Here is a 27,250-nt window from a genome sequence, read left to right on the forward strand (position 1 = left end):
CAACCGCGATATTTCCGATATTGCCCAGCTTCACAAAGATACGGACGCTAGGATTGTGCAGATGTACAGAAAGCGTGGTTTTATTTCACCAGCTAAGCGATCGAGACGTCCTTCAAAGACAACTGGCCGAATTGAGAGAGCTTTCGTTAAGAAGGCGAAGCTGGACCGGGGACTATCAGCTCCGAAAATTGCAAAACAGATTGAAAGCAAGTTTTCCATTCAACTGACATCACAATTCGTACGAAATAGCCTTCATAAGAAGGTCTTAAGGGCAGAATAGCACTTAAGAAGCCATGGTTGTCCGCATTTGAGTCTAATGATATCACAAGAAAATGGCGGCGCACCGATGAAAGTCAACAGTCAAGCATGGCGGTGGTGAGTTACTTTACCAACATTGATTTTTCAACCAATTGAGCATCACTTTTATTTTTTTCTGCAGGTAGAGTCATGGTGTGGGGATCTATGGCTTCATTTTGCGTTGGAGAATTTGAGATCATGAGGTTTATTTGGAAAGTTTGAAGCGAAAACTTCCAGCGTATGCACAAAAGCTAAAGTTGGGGCGCAGATATACGTTCCAATAAGACGGAGATCCGAAGCACACTTCAAAGCTGGTTTCAACGTGGTTAGAGGAAAAGCGTATCAAGGTTATGGAGCGGCCATTACAGTCTCCCGACCATAATCCGATCGAGCATCTCTAGTCAATTTTGAAAATCAAGCTTCGCTAGCAAAACCCAACGAGCATCCAGCAATTGTGGTAGTTAATCTTAACTGAATGGAACAATATCACCCCACAAATAACTGCTAAGCTTGTTGAGTCGATACCTCTACGATACCGAGCATTTATTGAAGCCAAAGGTGGTCACACGAAGTACTAAAACTATGTGAGCCAGAGGGATGGATATACTTTTTTGCATTATTTCTCAACTTTTTTTTAACATCATGTCTCAAATCCAAGAGATTTCTTTTTTATTTTGAACTCGCATAAATAACCTGCTTTTACATACAGTCAATCTCGAAATTAAGTATACACCTCGTGCGGGTTTGTTGTTTTTGAGTTTTTCTGAGTCAAAAAGTAAAAAAGTAAAAAGTAAAAATAACTAAATGCGACTAATATTCGTAAAATCAATCCATTTTACTCTCATGTAGTAATAAATGTTTGTGACTTTGTAACTTTGTAACTTTGTAACTTTGTAACTTTGTAACTTTGTAACTTTGTAACTTTGTAACTTTGTAACTTTGTTACTTTGTAACTTTGTAACTTTGTAACTTTGTAACTTCGTAACTTTGTAACTTTGTAACTTTGTAACTTTGTAACACTTTGTAACTTTGTAACTTTGTAACTTTGTAACTTTGTAACTTTGTAACTTTGTAACTTTGTAACTTTGTAACTTTGTAACTTTGTAACTTTGTAACTTTGTAACTTTGTAACTTTGTAACTTTGTAACTTTGTAACTTTGTAACTTTGTAACTTTGTAACTTTGTAACTTTGTACGAAGCGCTGTACCACATTAATAGAAATTTAACCCCCTTCCTGTTGACCGATTGATCTGAAAATTGGAACACATCTTTATCTCTGGTGTCATTATAAAACTACGTATTCCATGGTCTTGAAAATCCAAGACGACGGCCGCTACAAAATGGCGGATTACATATGTTCTCAAAGCCCAATCAATATGGGTATCGAATGAAAGGGCTTGACCAGTAGAACACAATTATTTATGGAAAATATAAATCAAAGATGGCTACCGCTACAAAATGGTCGTGTTCGACCTCGTCGAAACTGACAGCTTTCGACTAGCGCTATCTGTATGTCGACAGGGAAGTTGCATCGTTTCGTGTTTCGATGTAATGGTCTCCACTGAAACTTCCCTGCGACTTTTGCGGGAGATACGTCACCCACGGAAAAAAAGGACAGTCTAGAAGTAGGAGAAGGATAGGAGATTTAGGAGGTAGAGTGCGCGTGGTCCGAAAAGCTGGAACACTTCAGTGGGGAGCGCCGAAGCAGTGAGTCGCGGAAAAATAAAACACAAAAAGAAAAAGAGATGCGAGATGATAAGTGGGTTTGAGTTTCGAGTTTGATGGTTATGTGTCCGTGTACGGTAATCCGGGATGATCGGTGTAGAGGCAAGACCTCGAAGAGCCCCCTCAACTCCCGCCAAGTGACTTCCGTTGGGAGGATAAACTATGATATCAGACGTCCTGGAACTAAAACGGTGGATGGCAGTTTTCACCAAAGTGCCGTGAGTAGCTTTATTATCGACCGAAAATATTGAGATAAACCTCGAAATCCCGTCCCATCCTATTTCATGTCGTTCAGTTATCCGGTACGGATACTCCAATGTGTAAAAAAAAAGAAACATGGAAGATAAAGTGTTTGAGTGTGAACGATCTCTAGCCGGACCATTCAAAACGTAGCAGCTTTCCTCGACGACAATGGCGTTGAAGCTTCTGTTCATTTCGGTACAGAAGCGTTCCTTACAATTTGATACCTATATTGATGGAATTGTGAAAAAATATATATGGCGCCATCTTCTGGTGTATTTGTATATGGCCCCTTTTTGGCGTCTAGCACTTCCTGCAAGCGTCGAGGCGAGATTTCTGGTCACTGTAGACGGAATTTCCTCCCAGATCTCCGTAATCGTCGTTTTGAGTTCCGCTTCGTTCCCTGGATTTTTATTCTTCAGATGGTTCTTGATTTCCCACCATTGATACTCAATAGTGTTCAAACTCGGTGTTTGCGGAGGTGTTTTGAGTTGATTGGGACATAATAGAGCAGGCATTCCCGCACGACGAGGTCAGTGTGCTTCGGGTCATCATTCTGCTGAAAGTAGTAATCACGGGGGAGACCCAATTTTTAAACGGGAGACTGCAGGTTACTTTTCAGGAAGATCAATTAAGCCATCTTATCCATCGCCGAATCCATGGTTCCAGTTCCAGAAGCTGCCAATGTACCATACTTCAAATGACTCCCGCCGCCGTGTTTTACAAATGTTTTACAAATGCTGAATCTGCAGCACCGATCCTGGTTTCCTCCACGGCATATGTCTACCATCCGATTCAAAGAGATTGGTTTTTGGCTCATCCGTATAAAAGAGCTTGCTCCAGAACTCCTTAGGTCTGTTTTCATGGCCAAGACGACATCTCAAATTCAACGGCACGCCATTGAACTACGTTTTACGAGCTAGTGCTAGAGCTAGTGTCGTAGATAATAATGAGTTTTGAGGAAGAATGAGCATTTTTCAAATATTCATCCATTTAAGAAAATCAACATGATCAAATTGTGATACTGAAATATATTGACATCGCGGGACATTTTCGTTTCTTTTGCCAAATGCGGGACGGAATCGTACGCGGGACATTTTGTCGAAATGCGGGACTGTCCCGCTTAACGCGGGACGTCTGGTCAGTTTAGTTTAGCTGACTGTGTGTGTTTTCAGTATGCATCAAAACAAGAAATGTATTCAAGATATTTTGTACCAAATAAATGGAGAGTATCGTCGAGTAGCATGTGTACACTCAATTTTGCGATAGACTGTACATAATAATAAAGTGAACCACAATTAACCGCGTTTTCATTTTCTGGTGGTTTTTTTTGGATCGTTTGAATTAAATTGATGAGAGATGGCGTTGGTATTCGGTTAATGTTTTGCATTATGATAAACGTTCTGTTACAAACAGACGATAAAATTTTACTGATATTTGAAATCAAACGTTTCATAAAGTTTTGAAGGATGAGTTTGTAATTCAGAACGTACAACATTGCTGCTGAAAATTGCCCGATTTGCCATCATTCTAGTGGTCGCAACATTCCAATGCGCAATATTGGGCTATCCTGAATCAATATGACTAAACAGAACTATTTGCATTTTCCCGTCGCTTATGCTGTCGCGAGTGGCAGCAGAGGTGCACGTCAGAACGCCATTAATTCGCCGCAATGATTAATCTAACGAGTTTTTCGCGTGCCACTCGACGCAAGAATACGATTGCTTCGTTAATTCTGCGGTCTGGCTAAAGTTCATGGCCCAAACCTATCACTAGCTATAGATTCACTACCCGACTCCACCTTCCGAATGTTTGGGTTTGCTGGCAATCCTTTCATGACCTTTCCACTCTGCAGCTGTGAATGTGGCCCATCAGAACTTGGCCAAATCGAATCGAGACGAAGAAACGCGCCGCCGTCGTTCACGTTAATAAAATTTGTCGTTAAAATGAAACAACCAACGCGCGGTACGGAAATGCGGAGCGGGCGAGCTTTCGTTAATTTCATTAGCCGCATTCATCCAATTTCACGTGTTCGCATTTTTTCGCCGCCGCCAGGTTTCATCTAATTTAGCATATTTTCGTCGCTTTCGACTATTCGTAAGGCGGAAAGTTTCCAAACCCGTGCAAGAAACGAAACAATCATGTTTCGCAGCAAGAAACAGGACAAACTCAACGTGATCGTGTTTTCTAGCACTGTATGTTAATGATAGCATAAATTTGTTAATGGACTTTCGGTTATAACGAGATGATGAAAAGTTGAGCATGTACATCTTCTAGACGACGTGCAATATTCCAGGCGAAAGGACGAACCTCAACATGGATTTTGGGATATATTTTACAAAATTCAAAATAGAACAGAAATTCAGAGCAGTAATTTTAAAAAACTATCTTTGTAAAGAATAATGATAATCATTTCTTCACAGCAACTCAATCCCCCCCCAATCTAAATTCAACTATCGTCCGAATGGTGCTATCAAAAACGGCACCGAATGGATGAAACTGATTTCCAATCAAAAAACTATGGATGGGTTATACCTATGATATAACCGCAAGGTTGACGTAGGACTGCCGTTGGCTTAGTAATCAATTGTAAATCTTCAATTAGCAATAATCCCTCCCCGGGTGTTACTCATTTGTTACGATATCGCCGCTGCGCAGTGCTATCTTTTGTGTATTGATTAAAATATTGAATAAATGAAACTATTTACGAATTCAATTGCAAACAAATCTCAATTTAAGTCAATCCATGCATTATGGTAGTAGTTATCGCAGCAAATAGTTATCAACATTTTGCCTAATCATCAAACGGTATGCGTAGAAGTTCAGTGAGCTGGCGACATGAAGGGATATCTGCCAATGCAGTCTTGAATAATCGAGCCAAAGCGTTGCATTTGTACCCGCTTTTGTAAATCGTGATAGCAAAACGAATTCTGGATTGTAAAAATGTTTGGGGGTATAAAAGTATTGCCGACTAGAATGTATCTACTGATTGCATCTAAATTTCTATGCCGATTTCCACAGGCTCCATGGTTTTGAAGTCTGTGTGAGAGAAACATTCCGATTTCCAGAAACGCAAGCGAGGTCAAAAGTACCCGTAGCATCAATTTTCCAATGTCGATTTTCTCAGGCTCCGTGGTTTTGAAATCTGTGTTGAGGAAACATTCCAATTTCAAGAAACACAAGCGAGTACAAAAGCACCCGCAGCTTGCATCTAATTTGCTATGCCGATTTCCACAGGCTCCATGGTTTAGAAGTCTGTGTTAGGGAAACATCCATCCATTCCAGCGATCGTACTTGAATTGTTGCGCAATCGTAACTGAGTGGATTTCCGAGTGGTACTCGCTTATATACCGATTGGTGTGATTTCAAAAGCCTGTTTTGAAAGCAATTTTAGAGCTATTGAAACAAGTTTTTGGATCAAAAAGTAACAAGCATATAACGCGTAGTCATTTTATCTTTCGAATGAAGTGTTTATCATACCTCTTCGTTCAGTTGCTTAGGAGCTATTAACGCTCAAAATCTCGTTCTCCGGCGTAACGCTTTCGTTTTCGAAACTTTGAATTTACACCCCGGTATAGAAATGAAAGACGTAGTCCTACGTCAAAAGAGTTGCTATTAGCGCACAGCGCTTTGCAATCGCGAAAAATTCTGCGGGAGAATTTCCGAAGCTTGATAACAAGATAATGTTATTCAGAAATTGTACCATTCGTTTTGTGCCATTCGCGAGTGGTTCTGTTTCTTCTACAGAATACTTGAAGCTGCTCAAGATTGAAAAGTTTGTTGTACAAAATCGAATATGCATATTTCTTTTTCCCTCTCCAAGCATATCATAATCGACGGTATGAGTGTTTAAAGTCAGCGAATAAAAAAAAAATGCTTGAAATCTGTTTTAAATTGCTGATAGTCTTATTTCAGGCTTCTGTTAATGTGATGAATAGAATCGAGACTTTGCGTTGCTTTCGAATTTGTATCACTATAGGAGTAATGTAAATTTGAGAAGCTTATTTTAGTGCTCTCTTCTGTTCATAGGGGAAGTAGTTCTAATCCGACCGGTGGTCCTGAACCGCCCTCTACCGGAGGTCAGGAATGGCACGAGTATCACAACGCTGGAAGTTTAGAGGTATGGTGACATTTTTCTGATTCCTTTATTCTAACGTTTTGGCGCCGTTTTGTGTTCTTAATGATCAAAAAAAAAAAAAAAAATGATGGAAGGTTGTGTCCTGAAAGTGACTGAAAGTTTTCCTCAGCGAGATTCAATATTTATGCTCTAGACAAATATTCCCCTTTGCTCTTCTTCTTCTTCTTCTTTCTTTGTTCATGGATACTTTAAATCATTCCCGTTCGTTGATGTTAGTGCGTAACGTAAAAATTTCTAATTTATGATGCTTGAAAGATTTGCGTTGAAACTGCTAATTTCTGTTGCTTGGAAAATTAGGTAGGTCATTAAAGTTTTTTGGAAAACTGTTATAGTACAATTTGATAAAAGTCGGGATGACCCTGAATCGACCTCTAAAAGGTGGTCCTGAACCGATCTCTTCTTTTTGCTTCGTAGTTATTCAAGCGGTTCACACAGGCTCTTGTCATACAAGAGGAACGCATGTGATTGTGCTATTAGACGACTTTGATTGAAGATTGTACTCGAAAGAAATGCAACTTTTTTTTTGTGTATAACTTTTTATTGCATGGGTAAAAATTGAGAAATTTTGGATAAAACTAGTTTAGAGTGTAATTTTCACATTGCAAAATTGCGTCATAAGAAGTGCATTGACAAAAAAATAAGGACACGGTCGTTGAAAATCCAGGCCAGCCCACAGGTGGATCGCGAAACAGTTGGGAATCGACCATTCAACTCTGTCTCGTGTGGTAAAATCGTTCAAGACCCGGACGACCCAGCGGCAAGCTGGCAATGGAAGAAAAGCACCAAAAGCTACTCTCGTGAGGTACATCTCTTGCAACAGCCGTCGCCGTTGTTCACCTTTCACCGTCGGGCGTTGTCAGCACTTTAGTCAGCGCTCCACCTTCGCGTGGGGTATGCACCATTTTGATCATGGCTTCATCCTTGATGCTCGTTCCTTCGAAACGTTCGCGGTGTTCCTCCATCCAGGCCACGATCAGGCGTTGTCAGGCAGGCCTTTTGCTGTTCTCCGCGGCAGTATCCGTTTACCTGTCGAGACGTGCACCGATTAGGAAGCGCTCTCCAACTTGACGCGCGCCCCGTCACAGTCACCCTCGCAGGATTTCTCTTCCCAGCGGTGAGCCGATTAGGTGGTGCCCTCCAACATAACGCGCACCCCGTCACAGCTACTCTCGTGAGGTACATCTCTTGCAACAGCCGTCGCCGTTGTTCACCTTTCACCGTCGGGCGTTGTCAGCACTTTAGTCAGCCCTCCACCTTCGCTGCAGCTCCGACATGATTTGTGTGATTGCACTGCTCACGGCATTCCAGATCATCTCGTCGCGACACATCTCCTCCACAATATTCCCGACATGAACTGCAGGCAGCCCCTCGCAGGCAGCTAGAAGTTAACTTCACCGTGTTCCCTGTTCAACCAGGTCGAAAGTACCGGTTCGAACCTGTACGTCCATCTACCATTTTCTGTCGTATCCCATTCATACTGCCATTTGTCCAACGACTCCGCTCTCATCAATTTCCGGATACCTCTGCTTTCCCGTCGCTTGTAGCACTCGCTATCTTCCGCCAGAGTGATGCAGATGGGAATCATTCCGGCGATTACACACACAGCTTCTGTCGAAATGGTCCTATAAGCACTTACGACTCGCATGGCCATGAGTCGGAATGTGCTGTTCAGCTTCCTCCGATTTCGGTGGGTTTCCAGAGCCGCCAACCAGGCAAGGCCACCATACCTCAGTATTGACGAAGATACACTTGCCAGGAGACGCCTCTTGCTGCTGCTTGGGCCAAAGCTATTTGGCATGATCCTCGCCACCACGTTGATGGCCTTTGACGCCACCACTTGCATAGTCGACGTGCTGATTGAAGTTCAGGCGGTCGTCGATCATGACTCCGAGGTACTTCACCGCCCGCTTCGAAACGATGGTATGTCCTCCGATACCTCTGCCCGCAGCACTGCCTTACGATTGCTCACTAACAGCACCTCGGTTTTGTGATGTGCCATCTGGAGCTTTACGCTGTCCATCCAACTACCGATCATGTCTACAGCCTCAGTCGCCAACATTTCCATCTCCTGAAGCGTCTCGCCGATTACCGTTGTTACGATGTCGTCTGCGAAGCCCACGATCTCCACACCTCTGGGTAGCTTCAGCCTTAGAACACCATCGTATATCGTGTTCCAAAGCGTGGGTCCTAGGATGGAACCTTGTGGAACTCCCGCCGAGATATTCTTCAGTATCTGTCCCCTGTATGTGTTGTATACCAGGATCCGAATCTGGAAATAACTCCTCAGTATCCTGTACAGGTAGTCAGGGACCTTCAATCTGTGTAGCGCCTCGGCGATGGCCTCCCAGCTGGCACTATTGAAGGCGTTCTTCACGTCAATCAAAATCACCGCGCAGTAACGGTCGCCTCTTCGTTTTTGTTTAAGCGAGACCTGAGCTTTCTCGATAACTGTCCGAATAGCGTCCACTGTCGACTTTCCTTTCCGGAATCCGAACTGCATTTTCGACAATCCGTGGTCATCCTCCGTGCATTTCACCAGTCTGTTGAGAATAACCCTCTCTAAGAGCTTTCCCAAAGTATCCAACAAACAAATAGGCCTATACGACGCTGGATCTCCAGGTGGCTTTCCTGGTTTCGGGAGCAGCACCAACTTTTGTATCTTCCATTTCGCAGGGAAGAGACCGTCATCCAGGCATTTCTGCAGCACCACCCTGAACATGTCGGGGAAAGCAAGGATCGCCGATTTCAGGGCCACATTGGGGATTCCGTCGGGGCCGGGTGCTTTTTTCAACTTTAGACCTTTTGCCACCGCGATGAGTTCTTCGTTGGTGACTTGTGCGTTCTCTGCATCGTCCTCACCGTACAGTGTGGGTGGCCACGTCCGTGAGTCGTGCTGCGGAAAGAGTCCATTCACAATGACCTCGAGTTTTTCCGGACATAATTCCATGGGAGTCGTTGAACTTCAGAATTTCGCCATCACGATTCGATATGCTTCACCCCAAAGATTTGCGTCGACGTCTCGACACAGCTCCCTATAGCAGTTCGATTTGCTCCTACGTATCTCTCGTTTCAAGGCGGCTCTGGTCGCTCGGAAAGACGCGCGGTGCTCCTCTCTCTCTACATCGGTTCGTGCCCTCTGGACTCTTCTTCTGGCTCGTAGACAGTTAGCGCGGAGGATGCTGAGTGTCTCGTTGTCTCGTGTCTCTCGGCATCGCTGTATCGCATGCCCTCACCAATGTTTCTGTCAGCCCGTCGGCGCTCAGATTAGGAGTTCTGCTGTCTATGCTTCGACGAAAAGCTCCTTGTCAAAAACCTTTGTCCTCCACTTCTGCTCAAAGGTTCTATTGGCACATATTTGACCTCATGTGCATTATACGAGGGTCGCTATTTATATTTCGGGAATTGGCAACACTGATGTCATGTGAGTCCATCTGACGGTTCCATCGTAAAGTTTGACATTTTTGACGATATACGTACTCAGAACATTTTGTCATACGGACGCTATTTGTTTATTTTATATTTAGTTGAAAGTTTGGTCTCGGCAAAAAAATGGAACTGAATCGTGAACATTTTCGTGCGATGATTTTTTACGACTTTCGACGTGGATTATCACAACAAGAGTGCGTCAATCAACTTAATTAGACTTTTGGCGATGAAGCTCCATCAAAAACCACTGTGTATCGCTGGTATAGTGAATTCAATCGTGGTCGTAGTTCGCTGTCCGACGAGTTTCGTGAAGGTCGTCCAAAATCGACTGTAGTGCCAGAAAACATCGATGCTGTGCACGAAATGATTAAGCAAGATCGTCATGTAACCTATTGTGAGATTGAGGCATCCCTAAGCATTAGTTCCACCAGCATATATGCGATTTTACATGAACACTTAGTTGTGCGAAAATTATGTTCACGTTGGATCCCACATAATTTGACAATCGCTCAAAAAAAAGGCTCGTGTCGATTGGAATAAATGCTTTGAAAATTGGTTTAAGCGCATGCAAAAGTGTATCGATCATCGTGGCGAGTACTTTGAAAAACAATAAAAATATATTCGCAGCTTAACTATTTGTTTTTGTTCCTATTCCCGAAATATAAATAGTGACCCTCGTACCATTCCAGGATGGATTTTGCATAGTGACAAGACCAAAACAACGCTGAAGAGTCGTGGCTTCTTATGAATGGTAGCAACCGCTTCTGGAGACATTCCTTCTCGTAGACATCTTTGTTGATAGTGCCGGTAGAGACGAAATATTTGGATTTTCGGCCACAACTGTATATGGCCTGTCAAACCAAGTACTTTTTTAGGAATTTAGACTGCTTCTTGGTCCGGAAACACTCGGCCACGACATTCCTTCGCATTGCAGTATAAAAAAGCGCGACCCGGAAGCTGTTTGAAGCCTTCGAGAACATACGTTTCACCGTTCATGGTGCATGAACATTTTTGGTAAAACTGGGTGTAAAGCAGCACGGCTTTTTGCAGTGAAATTTTGCTTATCATCACGATTCAGCACCTTTTTCACTTTGTACGCCTTCAGTCCATGCCTCTGCTTCACTTTTTGTACATATGATTTAGATTTTCCAACCTTTCGAGCCACATTTCTAACTGAAAGGTTGGGATGTTTCTCAATAATGGCAACCACCTTCGGTCCATCTGTCGGGAGCATACTTTTCGATTTGTTCCGCTTCCAACCTTCCGATCCACAGTTAACACGTTAAGCCCTGATTTTTTCTTGCTGCGCTTTCCATTCAGCCCGCATCAAGAGCGTTTGCACAATATCAGTGTCGGTCCCAGTTCTCAAAGGTACCTATTGTATAAATAGAAACTTGTCAGAAATTCGTCTAGAAAGTAGTCACATTTTGTAAAACATCCGAAAACAAACCGTATATATTTTTATTTTCTTATTTTGTAACTGTCAGTCCCAGTCAGTCAGCGTTTTCCTACCAAAAAGCTCAACGTCGGCACTAGGGACCGATGCTGGGCTCAACGTGTTAAGCACTGGTCAAACGATTTGCACACACTAAACACGGTACTCTTCGGAAGTTTTAGCTTTTTGGCGAGATCGCGTACCGACAGTGTTGATTCGACGCCATTTTACCAAACTGAAGAAGAATGTAAACATGTTCGACATTGAAATAAAGAGGAGGGTTCCAGCTGTCATGTAAGTGAAATATTTCATAAACTACACTGAAAGAAAAGTGTCCGAAATTTAACTTGGACAGGCTTTATATACAGTCTCCAATTTCTTTAATAATCAAATCCTGTTTATTAGAGCAAAAAAATTTTTTTTTAGATTTGTTTTATATGCATATAGTTTTTGTTTTTCGAAAATAAAAGAAGTTAATTTTTGATTCGTCCTCTTAAAGTCAGAAAATACCCTTTCCACATAAAATATTTGATGAAAAAAAAGTTCTTCTGCGCATATATCAGAATTTCAACAATGACAGGGTCAAACTTCTTTATCAACATGGGACAATTGAATTTGATGTTGTTTTTTGAAATACTGGGAACAAACAATAAGTTTTATTGTGTTTTTTCGAAAGATTATGCATTAAAAAAAAGTTTTATAAAGAAAAGTTAAATTTTTCACAAAGTAACATGTGTGAACTATGCGTAAAACTTCAGTTTAATAACATAGACAAGTAAAACATTTGGTACCATAGCAAGCCGAAGTTTAGTATATTGTAGTAATATCACTTGTGAATCGTACAGAGGTGTGAGCGCAGTGAGTGACCTGCAACACCTTTGCGGAGTATAAATCTCATATTTATAAGGCATTCACCAACAAGGTGTACACGTGTTCTGTTAAACTTGTTTTTTTTTATTTGTTTGAGTAGTAGTTCCAAATCAGAAATGAGTGCTTTAGCCCTGCTGCAAGCGTGGCATTGTACATGAACCGATTCTTTTATTATGGATCTACAAAAATATCATGGTGGGACAGTTATGCCTAGAATATCAACATGAGACAATTGAACTTGATGTTTTTTTTTAAAGCTGGGAACAAACAATATTTTTTTTTGTGTTTTTCCGGAAGATTATGCATTAAAACATCGTTTTATGAAGAAAAGTGAAAATTGTCAATAAGTAACATGGGACAATTTGCGTAGAACGGCAATGTACTTCTAGAAATACGCTACGTAGGACGATTCTGTTACTTCCAGTTGAAAGATGCAAAAATTTAGTACATTACATAGTTGTGAAACATCTAAATTAGTAGATAAGTAGTATTTTAGAAGTGAAAAATTTAAAAGTGGTTTTCAAGGTGTTATTATTGATTTTATCCCAAAAATACATAATAAACTAGATTGTTTCTATCAACAAATCAAAGCTCTCTAACCGCTTTACAATTTGTTTCCTAATTTCACTGTAATATCATTTTAAACGATTCCTGTTATGTCTTCAACTAAAAACCTCAAAAATCATGATTATTATTCCACTGTACTTATTGTAGCCATTTTTTCTTGAAATATGCCATATTTGAAATTAAAAAAAACATTTTTTCTTAAATTGTATATAAATGAGTCTAAAATTGTATTTAATTGAACCTGTATAAGATTGAGTTTGTATATAATTGAGACCGACCTGTACGCACGAAACGCGTCGATCAGTACAAGACATAATCAAATAGTTATACTATAAATTTCAATGCCGAAATCACCAAAAAAACAAGAATTTTATGCGATCAATGGCCGTTGCAATTTAGGGGACCGGATCAGGGCCACCTTTTCCTATCATGACTATTAACTGTCGGTTTGGGTGCTGGTGTACAGTAAAACCTGTTTTTGTGCGGTTTTTTCTGTGCGATTTTTTTTTGTGTGGTGTATGAAAAGAAGCATAATTAACGAAATTATCGTCCATTTGTTTTTTTTTCGGTGGTTTATATGCATTTCAGTGCGAAAAAAACCATATTTGCGTCTCAATTATCCACTTCTGAAATCATTCCTCTCCTCTCATCAAATGCTCTAAGATTTTCTAAGTTTTTGCATGACATGATTTCTAACAGCAACACGTTTCGACATGCAACTAAGAGCACAAAACAGCCACGCGCAACCGAAAAGTCAAAGTGTCCCATCGCAAAGCAGGGAAACAAAAAGAAATTGAACGGTGAATGGCGTGGATTTGAGTTATTTTCTTGGGGGAAACCTTTTTTATGCGGTCCCTATATACCGCACGAAAAAAAGTTTTTTTCAAAATGTGCACCGAACACGATTTTTTAAAGCTGCTGGTAAAGTTTTGCACGATTGTTTTTATGCGACTTTTTTTGTGCGTTCCCTATCCCCCGCACAAAAACAGGTTTGCCTGTACGTTCAAATAAACAAAAAAGAGAAATAATGTGAAATTTTTCAACATTTTGCATACACCCATGACACTCCGATGTCCTAGGATTATCAACATAAACTTGTTTGGACTCAAAAGTTAGCTTTTAAAAGTGGATGTGCGACAGGATTTCTCTCAAATGAACCCATACCTTACGATTACGCGTTTGCTTTTGTGGAACGTAAAATACGACTTTATCTTCGGTACTGCAGAGAAGGTGAAAAAGAGAAGGTGTGTATAATTACTTTTACTACTTAGTGTGTAAATAATCAAAAACTGTCCCATTGTGCTGATTCGAGACGCATTTTAATTCCAAACCCCCTGACGAATACCAGGCTCTCGTGCTTGTCGTTCCGAGGACAATTGCAGACTATCAAACATTTGCGTCCAGACAACACTGGTGAACGGAAAATTAAGTCCGAACACGTACGAAATTGGAAAACAATGCTAAAGTATGCAAATCTTTTTCGTGTCGCAATAGTGTCTATTGTTTTTCCTGTGATTTTGATCGTGTCGTGCTTGAATAAAAAATAAAAATAATGGGAGGAAACTATTTGAATTATGTATTTTAGTTACTTCATCGGGGATGGCATTTCGAACACAGCGTGAAGTGTACTTTCGTTCAGTTGTGGCGCGAAACGGCGCCGCTAAAAAGCGTTCTACCACTTTGAAAACTAATGCAAAACGAGTTAATTTTTTTAAGTTATGAGGGTTGTTTGAAAAAACGGTCATTCAACAACGGTCTGATATTCTGATTGCTCCGTGTGAGTCATGGATCATGGTTAAGCAAATTTGATATTGATAACTGCTAATAAATATTTTGAAGTAGATGAACTTCCGGATGCACGATCACTGGGAAGCCTAATACATCATTCTTGGTTGCTGTTAATTTCTTCTTCAAAGAAAATTTCGTTTTTAATATTGATCACTCCCCCGCTTCCGTTGTTATTGCCGGTTTGTGGAATGTTTCTACTTGACAGGAACGTTGAATTAACATTATTTCAAACGAATGTTTTCCGCTGCATCATCTCGCTGAGCAGAGACTCCGTAGTTTCAATTATGTTGCTTTGTCTATTTTGCTGCACTTCATGAGATGCTCCCGATGGACGACGAGCTCTTGTTGACGGCTGGGAAATATGATAAATTATGTTCTATCATCAACTATTTCTGCTCTTTTGTTCTAAGAGCACTTCAGTCGGGAAGGAAATTACGGTTGCGTTAGATAGGATGCTGTTCTACTTGTGTTCATTGTATCCGTGTTTTGGTGTTTGGAAAGCTGTTCTGGAAAGCTGCTTTTCGAGACATGAATTATTTTGAGGATTTTGCTTTCTAATGGCATTCTTTTCGCAGTATATCATTTCGTTATTTTTCAGTACAACAAACCAGCTAGAAGAGCATTTAGTTGATAGTAACATCACACTCGAGTGATTGGAGTATTTTTTTTAGAAATTGAAGGCCACTCGCTATCAGTTTGTACCAAAGATGTGGTCTATTCTATAACGATAAAATTAATTAAAAAATAATTTGGTAGCCTTTGTGACGGTAGACCAGGTACCATCCTTTTGTGTTGTTTTTGACTATAACAGTCAAATATAAAGTAATTGGATAGTAATGTATTATATTCCTTATACAGGGCGGACTCGATTATATACAGGTTCCAATTTCTTTTAACTGTATATAATCGAAACAAAAAAGATTTTTTTAAAATTATTTTATAAACGTGTATTTAGTGTTTTTTGAACATAAAAGAAGAATTTAATTTTTGATTAATCCTCTTTACGTCAGACAATGCATTTCTCGAACAAAAGAAATACATATATTCGGAATCTAAAAAGAATAATAAACTTGATTGTTACTCTCAACCAAATTAAAGCTCTCTAACTGCTCTACAATTTGATCTTTCACACTCAATTTCTATTTCTCTTATTTTCGCTGTAAGATCATTTGAAACAATTTTTGTTGAATGTAATATTAAAATCTTAAAAATCACGATGTTTACTCATTGTACTTACGATACCCCATTAAATTTCACCGTAACGTTGAAATATTATATTTTTTGCTTGAAATGAGCCATATTTGAAATATTAAAAAATATAGTGTTCCTGAACTGTATAGAACCGAGCAAGAATATAATCGAGTCCGACCTGTACTAGATACTGCATCTCCATGATTTGTTTCCTGGTTACAGTACCATTGAAATGAATGAAAAATGGAATTGTTAGTTACATTGCTAATTTATTAAGAAATATTGCCGAGATCTGATCATGACCATTTTTCTTATGCATCAGTTTATTCAACCCTCTACCGCTCAAGTTTTTTATTTATCTAAAAAAAAACTACTCCACTTTTATCTCGAATTTCCGACTTTCAACATAAAATACTCCAAGCAGAAAGCTGTCAGCATTAAAACAATGTGTATGTGTGATAGATGAAAATATTCTAAAGGTGTTCTAGTGGGGGTGAACATTGAAAATAATGTCTGAACAATTTGAAAAGACAATCCGCGAAGCCCGTCTAAAGGCGAACTTGGGCTGTAGAGGGTTAAAGTACATATCCTGCACATCAAAATCAAAAATGTATCAAGGAAATGCTATGCTTCAGACTCAGTCTCGTTATAATCCCTTCAATTCGTGGAATATTCTGTTTCATGAATTTTTTTTTATCTCATTTATTTATTTATTAGGCTCATTAGCATTTTAGCTGTAACAGAGCCGGGTTTTAATCGTGTACATGTACATATGTTTATGTTTCTATAAATTGTAAATTACACAGTCGTTAGTTGTAGCCATTTAGGCGTAAGGGTATTCTTTCTGTTCATCCATTGTTCAGCAGACCGAACAGCGGAGACAGTTGATATTGATTATTGTTGAGTTATTTATAGAACAGCAGCCCGATGTTTCTTGCAGAGCAGAGCAGTTGTATGGATGAATCGATCTTATTTCGACCGTGGATCGATTTCCATCGCTGATGATGGTTGCGTGGACGTAGTTATTCTATAACAACACAAAGATGGTCAATTGAGGGCCCTGAGTTTGCACTCACGATCGATCGCTTGGTAAGCGAACGCAGCGTTTCATGAAATTATCCTGCCCTGTTTTGAAAATCCTAGAATATTTTGAGTGTAGTAAATATGTGATTCGGGATTTTCATTCTGTAGAAGCTTATATAAAGACAGGATATTAGGAAACGTGGAAAAAAGTCTGGGAAATCTTGAAAAATCAGGAAGATTGACATCTTTGGTTGTGTGTGACATCATTAGGAGAGACTGCAAGCAGCAGTTGGCTTGTTGGAACGAGACAGAGTATTAGAAATCGTGAATTGTTTATTTATACCCAATAAGTTATAAACGGGCGGGGCTAATTTGCAATGTCTCCTCTCTTCACAGTGTCCGTACGAATGAGCGCTGCATTTAAATCGCGAGCGAGCGATTTACAAACGCCTTATTTGCAGTGGTATATAAAAATATACCTCACGACTTTACTCGTTTCTCGGCACAGTTAGGTAAGCACAGAAATCGACAGAATCAATGTATGGGAAAATGTATTCCAATTTTTCACATCAAACGATTCTCAGGGAATTTCCTAATCGATTTGTATGCAAATCAAAAATCATCAATTTCCTTTAGAAGCAAAAATATTTATTCACTTTAAAACATTTTCATAGAAACGTTTCATATTTTCTTACTGAAGGACGTAGTTTTAACGTTGGACTAGTTGATTCAGGTGAAATACAAGAGGCTAAATTTATCAAAATTGTGGAAATTTTTAATGATACTGCGTTGGATACTTAAAAAATTGAAAGGCTAGTCTAGGAGAAATATGACAGCAATATATTAAAGTCTATTCAGGAATTGCCAGAGATTCAAAGTGGCATTAGTAAAAAATCCTGTTCATATACATTACAGGAATGATAATTATGGAGATAAAAATTATAACTAATGAGATAATCTGTACCAGTTACAAATCGTCGTGTATTTTTGAAAAAGGAAAACAAATTTATTGAAACTATTCCTTAAAGTTGAAGCTTACTGATTATGTTCTGTGTTTGGCTGGTAGTATCGCTTCAGTAGAAAGATTTTTCTATGATGATCAATATTTGAACAACGGAAAAGTCACGACATAAACGCTATGATAATTGTCGAACAGAACTCTGATACGGAATGTGACAAATTTTATGATACAAACCAAAGCAGACCAAAGCAGGTACAGGATGTTTGATTGAATGTTTTTTATAGTCTTATTCACTCACTAAAATTCATTGAAAAAAAAATTGGTAAGTTTTTTGGGTTTCCATGTCCCGGCTTTATTCCTGAACTGTTACCCCATAAAAATATTCACCACCTCGAAAAAACACCATATGCAAAATATAAACTCAATCGCACTTAAGGCAGAATGGTGCAAAGCGGTCAAAGTTTGAGTTTTTTGAAAATCGAAAAATCATCATTTTTCGATGCCTTGATAACAGTAAAACCCCGATTTCCGGTAATTTTTCAGTTTTCAAAAAACTGAAATCTTAACGTCTGCGACACAATAAAATGAAGTCCGATTGAGCTAATATTTTGCATTGGATATATTATCATGCAAACCAACATTTCGCAGCAAGTTCTGAATGAAAAATCGAGATAACTATTTTTATTGGCACCCAAAACCATATATTTTACTTCGTATTCCAAAAAAAACTAAGTACGATTTTTGACAAAAAGAAAAATCGAGATGACAGTAGATCTCGACGTTTCATGCATTTTTAAGACATTTGGCATCAACATTTTTTTTTGAAAACCCTGATTTCCTTTGCTCCCCCCTTGGGTGATTTCCAAAAAAACTCGATTTTCAAAAAACTCAAACTTTGACCGCTTTGCGCCACTCTCACTTAAGTCCAATTGAGCTGAAATTTTGCATAGGATGTTTTTCCGAGGTGGTGAACATTTGTATGGGATAACTTTTTAAAATTCTGTGTCGAATTTTTCCCATACATCCATTGGTACCCTAATGAAAAATATACAGCTATTCCATGCTAAACCGATATAGTGGCTCTCAGATTTCTTTGAAAAGTGGTAGTATTGTTCTTTATCGCAAAATATTAGACCCGTATTTTTAATTATTTTTTCGTTTTGGTGACCGAAGAATCAGTTTTTTCCACTTTTCTCGAAAATGATTTTTTTTTAAATTCATAACTTTTGAACCACTGAACCGATTCAGATGATCGATGTATCAAATTCAAGCCAATGACCGTTTATTAATAAATATTGAACTTATAAAAAATGGACTTTATTTTTTTCATGCCTTTGGACTGAAGGGCGCTGTATTTTTTAAATATTTTTTCTTGAGCGCTGAGGATTTTTTGCATAAAATATCTCGATATCAGAGATGTTTTTTGGTGGTCCGGTGGTTCGAAAAATCATTTTTCCCCTTTTATCCAAAAATTCATTACATTTAAACTACTGAACCGATTTAGATGATCGACATATTAAATTGAAGCCAATAAGCTAACTTTCTTTGAAATAAAGTCTGCTTCATTTAATATTGGAACAAATTCTTTTGCTCATTGTGGCGCTCCTAGTGGACGGATTTGGAAACTTTTTTCACCCACGTGTCGGGAAATTCATTACCTTTCACCATGTATTTATGTCATAACACCAAACGATAGCATTTTGTAAACAACCGCCATGGAAGCCGAACGGAGAGATAAAATTGTGCACAGTTTTCTTGAAAATTCATTGTTGTCGGTATCTGCCCAGAAATACCGTATGGCGTGTTATCAAGCAGTACAAGGAAACATTAACGACGGCTCGGAAGCCGCATTCGAAGCGTCGGAGTGGAACTGTCGACCGGAAACTGCGTGGGAAAGTCATCAAGGCCGTCAAGAGGAAACCCAATCTTTCAGACCGCGATTTGGCCAATAAGTTCCAGGCCGCTCACAGTACGGTGCGTCGAATTCGTCTCCGGGAAGGAATAAGGTCATTCCGAGCCAGCAAACAGCCAAATCGGACGCTGAAGCAGAACAATATGGCCAGAATCCGTGCTCGAAAGCTGTACGACCAAGTGCTGACCAAGTTCGACGGATGTATTCTGATGGACGATGAGACCTACGTGAAGGCGGACTTTGGGCAAATCCCAGGTCAAAAATTTTATTTGGCGACGGCTCGGGGGGATGTACCTGCAAAATTTAAGTTCGTGTTTGCGGATAAATTCGCCCGCAAGTACATGATTTGGCAGGGGATATGCAGTTGTGGACAGAAAACCAAAGTCTTTCTCACTGACAAGACAATGACATCAGAAGTCTACAAAAAAGAGTGCCTACAGAAACGGATTCTGCCGTTTATTCGTGTCCACGACCGTCCAGTAATGTTTTGGCTGGACCTCGCAAGCTGCCATTACAGCAAAACGGTTATGGAATGGTACGCAACGAACTGGGTCAGCGTAATACCGAAGGACCTCAACCCCCCAAACTGCCCCCAGTTCCGGCCGATAGAGAGATACTGGGCAATCACGAAGCGGAGGCTTAAGGCAAAGGGAAAACTTGTTAGGAACATGACTCAAATGAAGAACTGGTGGAATCAAATCGCCAAAACGGTGGACGAAAAGGGTGTGCGCCGCCTAATGTGCCGTATTACGGGAAAAGTACGAGAATTTCTTCGAAACAGCAATGAATAATTTTTTTAATTTTTTTTTATGAATGAGTAAAGAAAATGCTACATTTGTATGAAAAACAAATTATGAATTCGTTAATAAATGACTGAACTACACGCAATTGTTTGTGTTCCAATATTAAATGAAGCAGACTTTATATATACTTATACACTTATATATCACACTTGCGGGAAGATTAGATTCTAGTCGCACAGGTCTAGTCTAGTCAGATAGGAATAATGAACAAAAATTTAAAACATATTAAATTTGCAAAATAAGAACGAAAAATAACACCTCTCTGATTTTCGGATATATTATGTAAAAAAAACTTAGCTATCTTATATCTTATATCGAAATTTGTCATGTAAAAAATCCTCAGCTTTCAAGAAAAATACAAAAAATATAGCGCCCTCTAGTCCAAGCCTTGAATACAATTAAAAACGTCTGCAATCAATAATTACCGTTTCCGTTTGTTTCGTGGTTTCAATATTTTTTAATAAAAGCTCATAGGCTTCAATTTGATATGTCGATGATCTAATTCGGTTCAGTGGTTCAAAAGTTTGAATTTTTATAAAAGTCATTTTTTAGAAAAAGTGGAAAAAATTGATTTTTCGGACCACCCTAAGATAGAAGTGGGCACCCTTATTAAAAAAAATACGGGTCTAATATTTTGAGATAAAGAACAAAATTACCACTTTTGACGAAAATCTGAGAACCACTATTTCGGTTTGGCATGGTCGGTTTGGTACAGGTCGGATTCGATTATATACAGAATCGATTATATGTGATTCGATTATACAGGGTTTTCCAACTTTAAATTCCGAAAGTAAATTGAAATAAAACACACTTAGAATTCGAATTTCGATGAAACTTTTGTTTCAAATTAATTTTTGGTTTATGCCATTATGTGTGAAATACAACATCATTCAAATGTCCACCTAGGGCTTCCTCGCACACCTTGATCCGGAACAGATTATTTTCGATGACTTTTCGGCACATATGGGGCGGTATCCCGGTCATAACTTCACGAATGTTGTCTTTCAAATGTTCAAGAGTTTACGGAGAGTTGGCATAGACACGGTCTTTCGCATAACCCCACAAAAAAAAGTCTAGCGGGTTCAAATCGCATGATCTGTACGGCCAATTGGCATCACCAAAACGCGAAATTATGCGTCCCTCAAATTTCGTTCGCAATATGGCCATGTTCGGTCGTGTTGTGTGGCACGTGGCGTCGTAATGCTGAAACCACATGTCATCCGTATCCATATCTTCAATTTGTGACCAAAAAAAATCGGTTAATGCGGCCATAGCGCTCACCATTCACAGTTACTGTCTCGCCGACCTCATTTTCAAAGAAATACGGCCCGATGACTCCACCAGACCATAATGCGCACCATGGCGGATGCAATGACCTCTCAACAATCACGTGTGGATTTTCTGAGCTCCATATACGGAAATTTTGGGTGTTCACATAGCCACCGAGCTCGAAATGTGCCTCATCGTTGAAGAAAATTTAATGCGAAAATTCAGCATTTTGCTGCTGTTGTTCGTTCACCCAATCGACGTATGCCCGACGCATTCAATGGTCACCACGCTCTTATTTTTGTACCAGTTGGACTTTATATGGATGTAAGTGCAAGTCCAAATGCAAAATTCGCCACAATGATGTGTTTGACAAGCCCAATTGCTGAGCACGCCGTGGAATCGAAACATTCGGGTCATCCTCCACACTGGCAGCAACAGCATCAATATTTTCGGCCGAACGCACATTACGATGATGCACAGGTTTCACAATATCCGCTACGGATCCAGTTTGTTCGAATTTACGCACTACATTAGCGATTGTGTGTTCTGTAGACCGTCCATGACGACCAAAATCCGTCCGAAATGCTCGAAATGCATTTGTCGGTTTTTCATCGTTTTTATAGTATAATTTAACAAAATTCACACGTTGTGCGATGCTAAAACGATCCATATTGTAAAATGGCAGACATTCAACTAACGATATGACGCTTTGGTTGACAGCTATGTCAAACGGTTGTCAGCGCAGGGCTGTATACTTTCGGAAGCCCGAAATGGAAAACACAGTATATATATAATTTTGGACTCGTTTATATACAGTTTGGAAATAAGTAAACTGACCAGACGTCCGCGCGTTACGCGGGACAGTCCCGCATTTCGACAAAATGTCCCGCGTACGATTCCGTCCCGCATTTGGCAAAAGAAACGAAAATGTCCCGCGATGTCAATATATTTCATTATCACAATTTGATCATGTTGATTTTCTTAAATGGATGAACCTCGAAAAAAACTTTTATTTGGCAGACTGTTCAAGAGCGCTTCTAATGCATCCTAAGATTAATACGTTAAGCTGGTTTCATCGTACCGATATTGGGCTTTTTGTTTAGAGAGTATCAACTGGTAGCGACAGCAACAAAATTGGAAAATGATTTTTATAAAAGTCCCCTATTGATCCGCAGGGACCAACGTAAGTCAGACGAAAAGTTCATCTTTGGTTCCCTAGCTCGGTCAGGGTTTGACGTTTGAAATAAGCCGGAAGAACTAGTGTATACTCGACAGGAAGAGGCAGAGTTGTTTCATGAAGTATCGTAAATGAAGCGCTGGGCGGTCTTACGGAAGTTGGCCGGAACTTGAACCATGGCCGATGAAAAGATGTATATCGGCGTGTTATTTTACCTTTTCTGTCTCTCTATTTTGGCCATTCGCCCAAAAGTTTTCTATCGGGCGAAGCTGGGGAATGTTGGTAAGGTTGGTGGTCTTCGCGACAATGTTTATCTCCAGCCGATCCATCCTCCAGTGATCTTTGGCATAATGGGCTGGATCCCAGGTTCGGCATAAAGACCACATCACCTTCCCAACTCCGGCAAGCACTTGGTACTATATTGGATATTCCCTTCACGTCTGTCAGAGAAGGACCGTCTTCGAGAACTTGATGTGAATGATATATTCGACGTCATCGCTTACCTGGGGAACGTAAAGTACCCGGTCCCCTGCCATTCGTTGAATTCTAGCATCAAGTACGTCTCGTCTTTCATTATGAGTACGAAAAGAAGTTTTTAACTTCTTTCGCCGGAAGGAAGTTTTTTACCAGCACCTCAAGTTACTCCTTCTGGGTGATTACCTGCTGCTCAGATACGGGGTGGAGCTTGCAGTATGGAAAAATCATCAAGTTGCTTGACAGTGCTGCTGCTGCGAATCAACATCCTTGAATAATTTTTGTTGTAGACTTAATAAACGTAAGATTGGAAGAAATTTTTTTAATTTTCTTTCATCGCCATCCGAAATTGGTCCATTTTTTGAATGCATACGTTAACATTAAAATCAATGACAAATGAATTGGAATTTTCGAGCATTACATTCGGTAATTTAACATAACATAACATAACGTTTTGTTTTTTGTGTCCCGCGTTAGACTTCTGACCATCAGGTTACTTTAGAAATAAGTTTTTTTTTTGTATTTCAAATATGTCTTATTTCAAGAAGAGATGTAACCTTTCAACGTTAAGGTGAAGTTTAAGTGGCTATTACATGTACAGTAGGGTAAAAATCGTGATTTTTAAAGATTTTGCTTGAATTTTCACCAGGAATTGTTTATATCGAAATTGCAGCCAAATTAAGAAAGATAGAAGTTGGGCATCAAAGAACACATTGTAGATCGGTTAAAGAACTTCAATTTAATTGATAGAAATAATCTAGTTTAATATAACTTTTTAGGGTAAAATTAATGATAACACATTAAAAATGATTAATTTTTAAGTTTTTACTTCCAAAATCCACTAATTTAGTTGTTCTACTACTATATCCTGTACTAAACTTTCTCATCTTTCAAATGAAGGCACCAGAATCGTCTTCCGTAGCGTACTTTTTAAGGTAGAACCAATTTGAAGCAACAGAGTCCGAAACAAAAAAAAAAGTTCTATAACTCTGTCATTGTTGAAATTCGAACATATGCGTAGGAGGATTTTTTTCATAAAATTTGATCGTCTATCACCTCCTGAGATAATCTGGACAAAATTATTTTTTTCATGTGAGAAAGGTGTTCTCTGACTTTAAGGGGATGAATCAAAAATCAAATTGCTCATCGCTGTTTTATTCTACATACGAGTTTTTGAGATGTAGTCTTAGGCTACTCAGGGATACCTTCCGTCTCAGCGATATGAATTATGAGCAAGAGTAGAGAGTCTCACGGGTGTTATGTATCTGAATTTATTGCCGTTTCGTTTCATTTAGCGATCTCAAATTATCGCAAATTTCCAATTGTTCCCAGTTCCCAGAAGGGTTTTGCATAGAATGGCTATATAGAATTTTGAAAAAGTAATGGATATTTCTGTATAAAAATATCTGCTTTCGCAATGACTTTAGAATATTTCCAAAAGTAGTTCAACAACCAAATAACAATCTAATACCAAAGAAAATATAAAACTTAGTTTTTGAGTTTTTTTGTAGCGAACAAATTAGAGCTGAAAAAATTATATATGAATCTAAAGTCAACAGATGTTCCACATTGTGGTTCATAAGTGTATTGCAATGAACAGAAGTTGTTTTTGTATAAAAATGGGTAAAAACAATCCAAACATAGAGACTTCATGACCGCAAGCATCTGTTGAGAGGAGGAATCAATATTGATTCCACACCGTCTATCCTTACTCGCAAATCGCAACACGCGCCGTGAAAGATAAATATGTATTAACTCCGTGTGCCAATCAAGTGCCACGGCGGCGGGTTTCACCCGCTGTGATTGTGGCCCAATTTCGTCCTCAGATTGTGATATCGATAGCATCCGAACGCCGTTCGACGTTGTGGAATCCAATCAAGAAAGTAGCACTTTCACCCACAACTACAGCATCAATGCAAATCCCGACACCCTTATGCTCCCGGTTCAAACATTTATTCACAGCATGCAAGATAACAGAGCACATACTCCCTATGTATCTCACCTCACGTACTGACGCTTTAGCAAAGGGCCAATTAGCACGTTCAATTTCTTCACTTGCACTAGAAGCGCATGAGGATGGTATTTGCGAGTGTGTTTACCTGGGCTGGTTTTCTCCGCCCAGATGAGCTGTTCCGTCTCGGTTTCTGGGCCAGTAGTTTGGCTGAGTCGGTCGACGAGATAAGACTTTTGATTTGGGTGAAAGTCTGGAAACTCCCTCGAGGCATTTGCGAGATTTTGATAAACATAAATATTTTGATTGTGATAAACATGTGGAGGGTTATTTGGTGGGTATTTTTCTGTTGCCTTCAATTCGGAGAATTGCGGAGTTTCGAATCAAGGGAAGAAGAAGGATTTCACCTGAAAGACGGCAATAGTATTAGGGAACCGAGATGTGAGTGTTATCGATTTATTTCTGAACATTACAAACATTGAGATTTGGTTTTGTGCCAGTTTTTCCGTTCTACACAATTGGACGGATTGCCAATATACCTTGTGTGGCAAGCAATGGATTGACCGGAACTTGTATGATTCGTGGTGAATGTCTCGAAAATGGGGGACTATCAGGAGGTTCTTGCAACAACAATACCAGACAGGCCACATGTTGTCTTTGTGAGTAGAAACATAAGTAGAAAAATAGTTTCATTTATCACCTCGGCCATTTCCGAAAATCGTAGTGACGGGAACTTGTGGAGGATCCACAAATCTCAACAGCACCTACTTTTCCAACTTTGGCTATCCATCGGCGGTCAACGAGGGTGGAACTTGCACATTCACTATCTACCCTTGCAGTTCATCGGTCTGCCAGTTGAGAATAGATTTTAGATCGCTGAGTTTGGCGCAACCTGACGGCGATGGATTCTGTCTTACGGATGTACTGACCATCACTGGTGGTAGTTCCAACGTTCAGCCAATATGTGGCGAGAACTCTGGCCAACATGTATATGTGAACTTTAACGGAATAAATCCAATCACAATACAGGTGGCCACAACTGCTGCGGTAGCTTTTAGCAGACAATGGAATCTTCAGCTGTCCCAAATTGCCTGTGCTTCCGAATTCCGTGCTCCAGAGGGTTGTTTGCAGTACCACTTTGGGTTGAGTGGTACCATAAGCAGTTTCAACTATGGGTTCGGAGCCAACCCTAACCTGAACTCTCTAGGGGCCACGGGTTCAAGACAAATCGCTAATCAGCGCTACGGAATCTGTATTCGAGCGGGACCTAACAGATGCTCGATCACCTATAGTTTGGTAAGTCTTGATTCAATTGCGCAGTTGATGACGAAATGATAACATTCCATCTCATCAGCCTTCTAGTGCAGCTCAGTACGCGTTTACAGTATCCGGCGATGCGGGCGTGATTGATCCCACTCTCATCGGACAGGGAGCGTTCGGACAAAACGGTGCAGATTGCATCACAGACTATGTGGTGATTCCTGATCCGATTGTCACTGACCAGAATGCTCTCGGTGCTGTGTTCACTGATCGATTCTGCGGATTGGGGTTGTTTCCGGTGACGAGTAAGTGTGTTTTCGAACCTTTTGAATGAATTTTATCTGTATCTTCGATCATGTTCTAGGTCAAATCAAGCCATTTGTTGTTTATGTGGTTTGGGATGATAATGAGAGTCCAGATGCAGCTAATCGAGGATTCCGTCTAGCGTACACACAAAACGTTTGTAATGTAACATCTACCCAACAGACGGGTTAGAACACCTCAGCAATTATTCATTGTCATGAAATATATTGTAAGTTTATTAGAGCAAATTAAATCTTTTTATATTCTAATCCGGTGCAAATTTGCGGAAAGGGTGGAGCTTGTGTTGCGAATGTGTTTCATTTATCGATATCAATGAAAGCAACGCGCTGAATGGCGTAACTGATCCATACTGAAGCAAAGTAGCAACTTTTTTTTTACGATTCATTCGTCTCCGATGTTATTTTGTTTCTTTTTTGACG

The 27,250-nt window shown here is 39.7% G+C and overlaps 1 protein-coding gene across 4 annotated transcripts in view; it reads left to right on the forward strand.

The window, feature by feature from the left end:
* LOC129765032 (uncharacterized) overlaps positions 1 to 27,050 on the forward strand; it is a 57,309-nt gene extending 30,259 nt beyond the window's left edge. For 2 of the 4 annotated variants that reach the window (XM_055764837.1, XM_055764835.1), the window contains 5 exons: positions 6,273 to 25,688; positions 25,748 to 25,906; positions 25,972 to 26,543; positions 26,602 to 26,812; positions 26,872 to 27,050. In XM_055764837.1, coding sequence (XP_055620812.1) covers positions 25,367 to 25,688; positions 25,748 to 25,906; positions 25,972 to 26,543; positions 26,602 to 26,812; positions 26,872 to 27,002 — 1,395 coding nt within the window. In that variant the 5' untranslated portion in view covers positions 6,273 to 25,366 and the 3' untranslated portion in view covers positions 27,003 to 27,050. Of the gene's footprint in view, positions 1 to 1,565; positions 25,689 to 25,747; positions 25,907 to 25,971; positions 26,544 to 26,601; positions 26,813 to 26,871 lie in introns of those variants that run through there. The other 2 variants (XM_055764838.1, XM_055764839.1) reach the window with 2 other exon arrangements.
* Positions 27,051 to 27,250: the final 200 nt, after the last annotated feature.

The sequence above is a fragment of the Toxorhynchites rutilus genome, chromosome 2 (genome assembly GCF_029784135.1).
Source record: "Toxorhynchites rutilus septentrionalis strain SRP chromosome 2, ASM2978413v1, whole genome shotgun sequence".
NCBI lineage: Eukaryota > Metazoa > Arthropoda > Insecta > Diptera > Culicidae > Toxorhynchites > Toxorhynchites rutilus.